At 38.7% G+C, this 11,667-nt stretch overlaps 1 protein-coding gene across 1 annotated transcript; it reads right to left on the reverse strand.

Annotated features, from left to right (window-relative positions):
- Positions 1-704: 704 nt before the first annotated feature.
- On the reverse strand, positions 705-8,415 carry rbm42 (RNA binding motif protein 42). The gene is made up of 12 exons (XM_084726030.1): positions 8,097-8,415; positions 7,778-7,833; positions 6,934-7,069; positions 5,644-5,713; positions 4,789-4,851; positions 3,921-4,075; positions 3,467-3,637; positions 3,222-3,356; positions 2,515-2,632; positions 2,171-2,268; positions 1,220-1,316; positions 705-963 (listed from the first exon to the last, which is right to left on the reverse strand). The coding sequence occupies exons 2-12, from the start codon at positions 7,831-7,833 to the stop codon at positions 851-853; spliced, it is 1,212 nt and encodes a 403-aa protein (XP_084582156.1). The 5' UTR covers positions 8,097-8,415; the 3' UTR covers positions 705-850.
- Between the last annotated feature and the right edge of the window lie 3,252 nt (positions 8,416-11,667).

The following is an 11,667-nucleotide window of genomic DNA, read 5'->3' on the forward strand; positions in this document are numbered from 1 at the left end:
TTTGGAACCCTAGTTTGTAGAAGTGACTGTTACCACAAAGCAAAACAGAAGGAGATCGGACAAATTTAGATTTAAGATTTAAAGAAACAGAAACCTCTTTGATTGAATAGCTGTTATTGACAATGTATTAAACAGTGGTTAAAAAGTAACTAATACTCTGTCTTTTTTTTTAATTAATACTTTGTTCTTTTAGTTTTTTTGTAACCCCAGTATTTTTACTTTTGCTTGAGTAATATTTTAGTTAATGTAATAGTACTTGTACTTGAGTAGACTTTCAGTTCTTTCCACCACTGCCTGCAAGGGATCCCAAGATTAATCATCTCATGACCCTTCAGATGGAAGGAATTTAAGAAAAAAATCATTTTGTTTTTATTTACAAAAATGTATGTGTCATTTGAACAAACTCTACAGGTCTGAAAAGGTGGAACTATCCATATTTCATATGTAAAAAGACTAATTCTCACAATGTGAGAAAGGACTTCTCTTGTCCACAGTGAGGCTATAACTTGTCACAAGCCAAAGATGTCAGGAACAACTGATGAGCAACATTAACTTAAATGGAGTAATCTGTTTTTACTGTGGCACCACAGTGGCCCAGTCTCATAACTGAAATCAGAATCTACATCAAGTAGCAGTTCAGCAGTATGAAACTCATGTATTTACGTAAACACATCCAGTAAAATTGAATTGACCAAGTCAGCAACTTGAAAAATTACAGTTTTATTATGGAAGGGAAAAAAGTCAACAACTATGCAATCTCAGTCCATCTCCTGATTGGACAGATCAAAATAAATCAGTGTTTTTGTTTGTCCACTGTGGAGTACAACACACACAGCTACTGGCATCAACACTATCTGAGGCCCAGTTTCTTCTTCTCTTTATGTTTCTTGCGAACCACTTCAATGTTGCGGTCCTTCCACATGCTCTTCCTCAGTTTGATGGGACGACTGCCAACATACTTCCCTGGACAAACACAAAGAGTGAGAGGGATACAAAGAGGCAGCAGTTACAAACCAGTGTCAAAGTCACATTGACAACCAGGTAAAAAAATAAAATAGATTGGAATGCACAGACAAAGTTGGAAGTTGGAAGTCACCAACTCAATTTCTAAATCAAGGACCATCCAAGTGTTAAGACATACATCAGAAGTACCCACTTGTAAACTAAACAGAACCCTGTGATTGTTGAAAAGGTTTAGCATGTCCATGAAGAGACTGACCATTCATTTCTCTCATTGCTCTGACGTAGTCATTCGGATCTTTGAAGCTGACGAAGCCGTAGCCTTTGGTCTTTCCTGTACGTTTGTCTCTCACCACCTGTTGACAACAAATTCATGTGATGACTTCAGTTAAAAACTTTTTGTAATACATTTAAAACAGCTGTGTGTGTGTGTGTAGATATGATATAATATTTGAAATTATATACGATTTTAATACTGATGTCTGTGACCTGCATAAGCAAATAAGACATCTGTGAGAAGGTCGGCTATTTCTCTGTAGTTATTTTTTAAGTCTAGCACCAGGTCTTCCCATGCATGGTAAAAATAAGCAGAAGATTTTATCTTTGATGTCATATCTAGTGGTTATTTAAGTGGAAACACTACTTCCTTTATCCACAACACAGTGGGTAAGTTACTTGTAGTGGCTTTAATCAGGGAAAAAAATATTAAGCAGATCTTGATTTCAGATTTTTGGGCAATCTGTCTCCTGGATAATGTTAAGTTGTCATGACAGATCTCTACATCAGTGTCCACTGCATTAAAAGGGACATTATTAAGAGAACAGTTTAGTCTCTGCTCACATCCATTTCCATGAACATTGTTGAACTACACTTATGTTCACATCCTCAGTTAAACCCAGTGGTTCCCCAATTTTTTCTGGCACAACCCCCCTTTCTCCCCTGTCTGTTATGTGTGTCCCCTATTCTCTTGCTCTCTTTTTTTTTTCTTTCACTTGTAAATTTTCTGACTCCAACTCTACTGAGTAGCCTGGCTAATCTGTTTCTGACTGCCTCCTTCCTGTTTATTCAGGTTACTATGGTAACAGGGACAGACAGCAGAGCGCTGCGAGTGACACTGATTGAGTTGTATGCATAAATATTGAATTAATAGTGTGTTTGCAAACACATTCATTCATGTCTTGAGGTAAAGAAAACAGAAAAACAATCCCACCTTAGCTTTGAGGAAAGATGGGTATCTGCTAAACGCTCTGGCCAGGATATCATCATTGACTTCATTACCAAGATCACCACAGAATATACGGAAATCATCTGCAACAGAAAAACAGAAAAAACAAGATTCACACGAACATCATATCAAAGAAAGACAGTGGTATCTTTATCTTGCAGCAGGAAATCAATAATAAACAAAATCACCAGTCATGCTGAATGTAACTACGTAATGTTTCACATTTGTTGTAAAGGCTAAAATACACTGTAGCGTGTTGCATCAGGGGTCTAAGGCTGGTTAAACTGAGGACTTGATCACAGTCCTGTAGACCCTGCAGCAGTTTGTACCTGCATCCCACTCCAACAGACTAGGGTCCTCCCAGGTGGTCCCTGCTGCAGTCCGGATACACTTCTTCACCTTCTCCACCTTGGCTTTCTTTTTGTCCTCTGTAGCACTTTCAACAGACTGCAACACAAACCCAACAAAGTACGTCTTGACCTACAGTTCATATCATTGATGTGAAGTTTTTGGAGGTAAAAAATATAGTTTTAGTGTGCAGAGTACTTTTGCAGTAACGTTTGTCTTCACTTGCAACATTTCAGGCATTCCTCTTGATCGGTTAACCTAAAAGCACACTGCTTCTGTGCATCAATACAGTTGCCCCTATTATTTTTTATGTATCTAGTTGCACACAGGCGGCAGGCTAGGCACATGCTGGCGCTCGTTGACACACCGCCATGTCCTATTTCCAGCCTCACCTCCCCTGAAAAAATGCACTTTTCCCAGAGAAACAGCTTGTTTGTACTTCAATACAATATTGGCCCAATTACAGACACTTACTAGTTTGTTGCTTCTTTTTCACAAGTGGACAGCAGGACAAGAATGTCCATGGTTTTTAAATGACTTGTTCAGTTATCACATGTGACTGTAATATTTGTGTCCTATTACTCACAGTGCACCTACACTTGATCCTTACTAAATCCTTTCTAAGTATAGTCTAAATCAGCGGAGCTTCAGAGTCACCAGCAGACAGACTGCTGCTTTTCAAAGGTACCTCAGTATGGGGGGGCTCCGGCTCAGGCATGCTGGGTCCAATGACGCTGCTATTGTCTTCACTCTCCTTCTTATCCAGTAAGCCTGCTGCCATTACTGCTGCCTGCTGCTCTGCAACCCGTGCCGCCAGCTCCTCCTGAAATTATCCACATCATCAGATACAGAACAGGCTCTCAGAGCAGAATAGTTTTAGCAGAAAACTTTAGAACACATTATTTTATTAGATATCAGTCAAAATGTACGCACCATTCTGGCTTGTCTCTGGGCTCTCACATCATTTCTTTTATGTCCACCAGGTGCAGGAGGAGCAGAGTACACTGTCGGTGCTGCCTGGATGATTGATGGAGTTGGTTTGATGGATGGTGGGGCTCCCTGTCTTGTGGTTGGGGCTGACACCATCGAGACCATATCAGCCACCTGAGTAAAACACACCAACAAACACAGAAGCAAGAACTTCAGGCACAAGGTATGTCAAGAAAAATAACTGCAACATGTCAGAATTTTGGGGAGTTTTTTTTAAGTTGTCAGACCAAATGTCATTTGAACATTTGATCCATTTATTATACTGTTTATAGGAACAGTAACTTAATGACAACACCACAGTAAGACATACATGTGCACATGGCCCGACACCAAGTATGGTGTCTCTCTAGTCAAGGTGAATATCATGCGGACACTCTTTGCATCTATGAGCTCTCACCTGAGGTGCAGTAGCCATGTGCTGAATGGGCTGAGAAGGACCCTGAGGTGTCTGGCTCTGCAGAGAAGGAGGAAGCATCATGGGAGGAGGTGGAGGAGGCCTGGGCAGAGGAGGTGCTATTGGAGGACCACGCATCATTGGCAGCCTCTGACCACCTATCAACACAGTGTGAGGATATTAAACATACATGAAGCCTACTTTGTGAATGAAAGCAGAGAGTCAGACAGACATGTCAGATAAGATTTTTTTTTTGGTCTAAATTCAGTCATACCACAAAGTCAGTGAGCAACCAGTTTCCATAGAAACATTACTCAATATCACCTTGATATTTTCTACATGGATTAAAACTATTTGAACATCAAAATTCAATGATCACACACACTGTAAATTAATATTTATTGTTTGAAATGTTCAGCATGTTTACTGCTGAAAAAATAGTTAGTGAAGAGAGATATATAATGAGTATATAATAGACAGATAGACAGATAGATAGATAGATAGATAGATAGATAGATAGATAGATAGATAGATAGATAGATAGAATGTAATGACACACATTAGTGCACTGCAGCTCATGACATAGTTAGCATCACATCCTGTTGTAAATCTTTTGAACTTTGATGGGTTTTTTTCTCTCAACAGACACGTTATTATATACTCTCTACTCACTCTACAAACACATGCCCATTACACATATTTCATTGATAAGCTGCAAGTCAGAGAATGATCACTGGGTACGGTGTTTAGGTGACCATAATCACTGTAGCCAGTGACACAGCAGTCTCTGGGCAGAAGTGGACAAAGCTCACTGTGACTGACTAATTAGTCTCTCTGTCTCAGTAAACCAGTAGTCTAAAAGTGACCTTACCAGGTCTCTGCAGGATATGGGGGACAAAGGCTGGTCTCATCATGGGAGGACGCACTGGAGGGACTGGGACAGACACATATCACAGTGGATGTCAATGAAACAGAAGTGAGACAACTATTAGAAAGATAATGACATAAGATATAAGAAAATCTTCTGTACAAGCAGTTTGTTTCCATTTCAGCTTTGTTGATAATTGTGAGTGTACTGAGCTGTGAACCTGATAACATATTTACACCAAAATAAGGGTGAATATGCATGAGGTTTTAAATGCAGGTAAACTGATGCTGATGCTAGATGCTGAACAGGCGACTGATAAAGCCAAGAGTCAGTTCATGTGTGTGCAGGAGACCAAGTTCAGTCCCTTCTCTGTGCCGATGTTTGTATTTTCAGGTATCTGTCTTGCTTTTAGCTGCAGAGGGAACATGTTCAGTTACCTCCCAACATTTCTTGATTTTGCTGCCTCATAATAAAAGCCTTTAAATAACAAAATAACGGAGGACTTTTATTGTGATAAATTTATAGGAAGTAAAATGTTTACACACCGTTCAGCAGCTCAACTTCAGTGCTACAACACTGAATTAAATCAAGACAAGCAGCACATGTGGATTAATAAGGAGCAAAAGAGGTGACAAGCCTTCATTGCCTCTGCTGAAAAGTGGTGAAAATGGTGTTTATCTAGTTGTCATGTTTCCATCGCTGCCAATCAGAGCTGGAGACAATAAATACACGTGACAGTCTTTTTTGTCCAGTGTAATAGGGGTTTCACAGTATCACTGTCTTCTCTGTTTATTTTAAATATTATAATATTAACTGCCAAACCCTAGCTGCTGTATGTGTGTGAGAGTTTATGTTCACCTGGTCCCACAAAGGCTGGTGGTGGAGGACCAACAAAACTCGCAGCTCTGGCTTCTAATGTCTGCTGGACCTAAGAGAGAGAAAGACAGAGTGTAAGACAGGGACATGGCGCAAAGAGTGAGAGAGATGGAAGACAAGAGGGCTGTGCTACAAAGCAAGATTTATTTGTTAGTGAGTTATGTTGAGTCTAAAGGCAGCGTTTTCATTGTCATGAAGGTGCCTCTCTTTTAACCTGGCTAGATCACCATGGTAACTTATTTTTTTCCTGTTTGCATCAGATCATATTAACACTTTGAATTTACATATTGTATCATCCACACACTAAAAGAATGATGAGGAAACTATGCAGACTTTGAATACTACAACTATTGACTATTTGAAGGAAAAAACTTCAATCCACTCATTTCACTTTGATTTGGCCAAAAACTGGAGCGTCTCAGACCGACAGCATCATGTTTAAATCTGCTGTATGAAGTTTAACTGTTTAATGTGCACTTGTCGTGTTGGAAATAAACAGCAGCATTAAGATCACATTCAGCTGATCAGTCATTTTCTGACGCAGAGTCTGAAGAAGAAAGCCTGAGTTAACAAAGCACCATTATGACACCTGTTATCTCTGACTGGGGTTTTAGGTTTTGTCGAGCACCTCATGCAAAGAAAGCCTGGTTGTGTTGAGCTTCCTTTGTAGTACAGCCCTAAATTATGTAGACATTTCCTCCATCAGTAAAAACATCTTAGTGTATAAGGCCCATAGACATATTATACGTAGAAGCCACATTGACCGCTTCACCTCATTGCTGCGTTATGTCAACACTGCTGCCTTACCAGACAGACTTGTAAACAAATACATGTAAACGGGAGAGCTGCTGTTTTTAAGGATAAAAAGCCCTACGACATTTATATTTCTCAAATGTTTCAATGATTCATGTTGTATTCATGACTTTATCATCTACACAGAGTAATAACAAGTTGCTTTTTTTTTCTAACTTACTCCATGTAGGTCATGAACCCTTGACTCATTGAAGCCAGTTGAGAAATAAACGTTCTAGTGCTTTTTATACAGAAAAAAGCAGCTCTCCCTTTACATGTATTTGTTTACAGGTCTGTCTTGCCTGATCCAGTATGGTGGCTACATTGACATGTGATCGAAAGGCCAATGTAGCATCTACATTTATATGTCTGTGATTAGGTCATTTTGTGCAAACCGCACATTTGTTTCTATACATTCATGACTACTATGAACAGTCTGGATGTATATTACTACCCAGATCCTACTAGAGTAATACATACCTGTCTGTAGGTATTGGTGCCTATAATGGGCCGCACTACTGGAACTGCTGGAACAGAGATAGCTACAGGTACCGTTTCCATAACAGGTGGGCTTCCTGATACTGGTGCTGGACCACCAAGAACCTCCTGCTCAAAACTAGAGCAAGAGAGGTACAGAGGTAGAGACAGGTACAGAGGCAGTTTTACTCAAGCTAGAGACAACAGATTTCAAAAAACAAAACACATATAACTAATAAAACAAAGAGAAACAAAGAATGACACTGGAGATAAAAACTGAACGTGAATTTTCTGAGTGATTGAAAAGGGAATGAAAATGGGGGATTCCATATTAGAGCTGCAATAGTAATGGAGTAGTTGTCAGCTATTAAATTGGCAAATATTTTTATAAGTGATTGATTGGTTTGAGTAATTTCTCCGATTTCAGCTTCTTAAATGTGGATATTTTCAATTTTCTTTGGTCCTCTATGACAATAAATTGACTATCTTTGGGTTGTAGACATCTTGATCTTGAGCTTAGGGAAACATAACATTGGTCTTTAAAATGTAAGAAAATGGTCAAAAATGTCAAACAACTGATAGATTAATTGATACAGATTAACTGACAATGATAATCATTAGTTGCAGCCTATTCCACATTGGCTATAGTGAAGGCTCTCAATCAAGAGTAACTGTAGAGGATACTACCTGTATTCTCTCTGAATCCTGTACCTGAGGGTCTTGAAGGTAGGCCCACCTGATTTACCTTATGTCCACTTACAATATAATGTGTGGCTATACGAACATTACTGTTAGGATAGGTTAAAAAACACAGTTTTAGTGATTTGGGTGAAGCGGTTTTACTCACAGAGCCATCTCAGCCTCCATCTCTTTGAGACGCTCCTCTCCTGACTTGAGCGCCATCTAAGAGACAAAAACACTGATCAGACACCAGCCAAACTATGTGTCAGTGTACTGTGGCTGTGTGACAGAACAGTGCTTAACATAAAATATAATTTAAAATCATTTCAATGGCAAAGGCACGCTGTGGTCCTTCAGCCTAAACACTTCAACGACACATGAGAACTTTCAGCTCCCCTCAGTGGTTCAGACTGCGGAGGAGCAGTTCAGTAGTCTGCTGTGAAGCATCTGTCTTCATCTTCATCTGATCTACAACAAACACTTACCTTCGTCTGCTGTTTCCACTCTCTGGATACGAACCGTAACCTTTCTCCGGCTGAGTGAATTTAACACTCCGGGTTTTTAATGAAGCTAACCTTCGTTAGCTAGCTAGCACATTGAAGCTAACTGTGCTAGCACTTAACCCAGCTCTACTGTATCAACCGGGTGACTACTCACTAACTCACTCAGTTAGTTAATGTTCTACACTACTGCTAATTAACCTGGTGCCAGTTACCCTGCAAGAATAATCATATTTAAATAATAAAGAATTACTGGCAACCTATTCTACGAGCTGTGTTTATCGCAGCTAGCACTCTTCTTCTTCTTCTTGGATTTTAACTGCAGTTGGTAAACAGCGTACTAAGTGCATTACCGCCACCGTCTGCTCGGGAGTGTGGATCAGAGATTAAATTCTATTGTGTAAACCAATCCTTCTAATAAATTCAAAGAAGATTCTAGTGCTTTGCCCACTTGGCAGTTTCATCAAAATTTTAACATTAATTTCATGTATTCAAATCTGTCTTAATTCCTCCTTCATTTCCTGTCTTTCCTGGCTGTACCTGGTGCATTCTGTGATTACATGGACTATTGCTCTGACTGACAATGTTCACATAAACCGGTTGGGTGTTTTCCTATTTTGTTTAGTGTACTATTTAAATCTGAATGACCTAATTTAATCCTGTAGCAGATGACCTCCTCCCTCCTTGTCCTTTATGGCAAGCCGTTTTAACATTTAATAGCTAGGCTGGATATGTATCGCAGATATCTGTAATTCATTTCTTCCTATTCAAAAATAACATTTCAGATATCCACAAAGTAATTCTTCCTATACACAATTAGCATTTTAGATATCCACAATGTAATTTTTACTAGGACAAATGACGTAATTTTCCCCCATTCATGTGTATGGGGTTTGTCATTACAGATATCCGTAATTAAATTGCAGATATCCACAACTCGCATTGCAGATATCTACATCTGAATTATGGATATCCCTAATTCCATTTAAAGATATCTACATCTGAATTATGGATATCCCTAATTCCATTTAAAGATATCTCCAAATGCCCTTAATTCAAGATATCTGCTTTGTTTTTCGAGATATCTTAAAATGAGTTTTACCTAGCCAGAATTACATTATAGATATCTTGAGTTGGAACTACGACTAGTCAAAATTATGTTGCAGATATCTCTAGCTGGGATTATGGATAGTCATAATTCAGATGTAGATATCTATAATGGGGTTGTGGATATCTTGGAATGGATTTTGATTAGAGATATCTCGAATTGGAGATATCTTTTACCTGCAATCTACCTAGTCAGAATGTAATTGCAGATATCTTGTATTGGGATTTTGACAAGGCGAAATGACATTGCAGATATCTGTAAAAGTGGGAGGCGGGAGCAAGTGGGTGGTAGGAGCGGCTTGCCATGTGTATGGCTATAGGGCTTCCTATTCAATCAATCAAAACCCTTCAAACCAAATTCCTTGGCGATAAACTTGTTCTATTTCGTGGCATTTTCTGACAACCTTGTCCACAACAGCAACCGCCATTTCTTCTACTTTTTCTTCTTCATGTGCATTTCTTCTTCTAACACTGTTCAATTGTTTTGTTTACTGAGCCAGTATCCAATGGAAAGCTTGCCATAATAATGAGCAACGAATGGGAAGCCTCGCATGCGCAACGTCTTGCACAACAATTCTGACTAGTCATAATTACGTTTGAGATATCTTTAATTTTCATTCCGCCTAGTCAAAACTGAATTACAGATATCTGTAATTGTCATTTAGGATGTGTGACGAGTCGAGTGTCGGTTTAAGTGACGTCATTTCGGATATCTGCAATTCTGTTTTGACTAGTCACAATTGAATTGCAGATATCTCTAAATGTACTTTTGACTAGTCAGAATGAAGTTATAGATATCTTCAATGAAAATACTTAATAGTCATAATATAATTACGACTAGTCAAAATGAAATTATTGATATCTATAATGTTAATTCCGGATAGTCAAATTTAGCTATTAAATGTTAAAACGGCTTGCCATATTAACCTGCAATCTACCTAGTCAGAATGTAATAGCAGATATCTTGTATTGGAGTTTTGACAAGGCGAAATGACATTGCAGATATCTGTAAAAGTGGGAGGCGGGAGCAAGTGGGTGGTAGGAGCGGCTTGTATGGCCATAGGGCTTCCTATTCAATCAATCAAAACCCTTCAAACCAAATTCCTTGGCGATAAACTTGTTCTATTTCGTGGCATTTTCTGACAACCTTGTCCACAACAGCAACCACCATTTCTTCTACTTTTTCTTCTTCATGTGCATTTCTTCTTCTAACACTGTTCAATTGATTTGTTTACTGAGCCAGTATCCAATGGAAAGCTTGCCATAATAATGAGCAAACGAATGGGAAGCCTCGCATGCGCAACATTTTGCACAACAATTCTGACTAGTCATAATTACTGCCATAAAACAGACTAGTGTCATGCTGTGTTTCTCAAAAAACAGTGCTACAGTTGTCCTTTCTATACAAACCACAACAGAAAGAAGAATAGTACTAGGACCAAATAAAATTGTTTGATTATTAAAATAAATTCAATACTATAAAAATAATAATAAGAAGAAATTGCATATTTCTGTACAGTATTCCCAATTATGTTTTCCAGTGTTCAAAAAGCTCTGGATAAGGTGATGGAGTGTGGTGTGTGACTGACCGGGGCCTGACAGAAAGTCAGTGATAATGACAGTTGAACAATGATTACATCACTCACTGATCATGGTTCAGCAGCTCCTACAGTGATTAAAACTGTAAAAAAGTACAGTAAAGTACAAACTAAAGCCTTAAAAATATGTAGTGGGGCATTTGTCAATAGTCAAACAACACCTGCCCTATTAATAGAAATGGGAGAGATGACCTCAGAAATTAGAACATCAAACTTGGATTGAAATACTTGATGAAAATAAAAGGAACATTTCCAACAAATTGTAACATTCTGGATTTTGTTATGATATTCCTATTTTATTTTGAAATACTAACCTCTTATGTCATTGCAGTTTCCTGTGTTTGCCTACCTTTCATCAACCACACCTGCAGCCACTTACTCACCTGCCCCTGATTATCCTGTTAGCCATGCCTGTGTACATACACCCACCAGCTCCTCATGTCTCTGCCAGATTGTCTCTGTTCATCCGTGTCGTAGCTTTCTAGCATTCTCTGTGTTTTATCCCCTGGATTTTTTTTTTTTAAACTCTGCCTGTTTTGGATTTAAGGATTTTTTGCTAATTTCCTGTCTGTTTTTTTTTTTTTTTTTTTTTTTTTTTTTAGCTTTTTGAACTCCTTGTTTATATCTTACCTTTTTGGACTCTTGTAAAGACCATACTTTCTTTTGAACCCTGCTCTGCCTCCTGTGTGTTCTTTGCATTTGAATCTGAGTTATTACAGTATAATGTGGCCATGTCAGACTTAGCAGAGAGTGATGTTCTCTGCACTGCTTGCTATGTCAAGAGCAGCGGCTGCAAGACCGTGAACAGGCATGGAACAAGTTGGTCGAAGTTGTCTAAGAGCTTCATCCTT

This window comes from Lutjanus erythropterus, chromosome 9, assembly GCF_056507025.1.
Source record: "Lutjanus erythropterus isolate fLutEry1 chromosome 9, fLutEry1.hap2, whole genome shotgun sequence".
NCBI lineage: Eukaryota > Metazoa > Chordata > Actinopteri > Lutjaniformes > Lutjanidae > Lutjanus > Lutjanus erythropterus.

Bases quoted from the DNA above. Each gene is read 5' to 3' on its own strand.
- rbm42 (XM_084726030.1), bottom strand. From the start codon at position 7,833: ATGGCGCTCAAGTCAGGAGAGGAGCGTCTCAAAGAGATGGAGGCTGAG. The intron at 5,714-6,933 runs GTATGTATTACT...TCTCTCTCTTAG, and splicing joins GCACCAATACCTACAGACAG to GTCCAGCAGACATTAGAAGC. The intron at 964-1,219 runs GTCAGTCTCTTC...GTGTTTGTCCAG, and splicing joins AGCAATGAGAGAAATGAATG to GGAAGTATGTTGGCAGTCGT.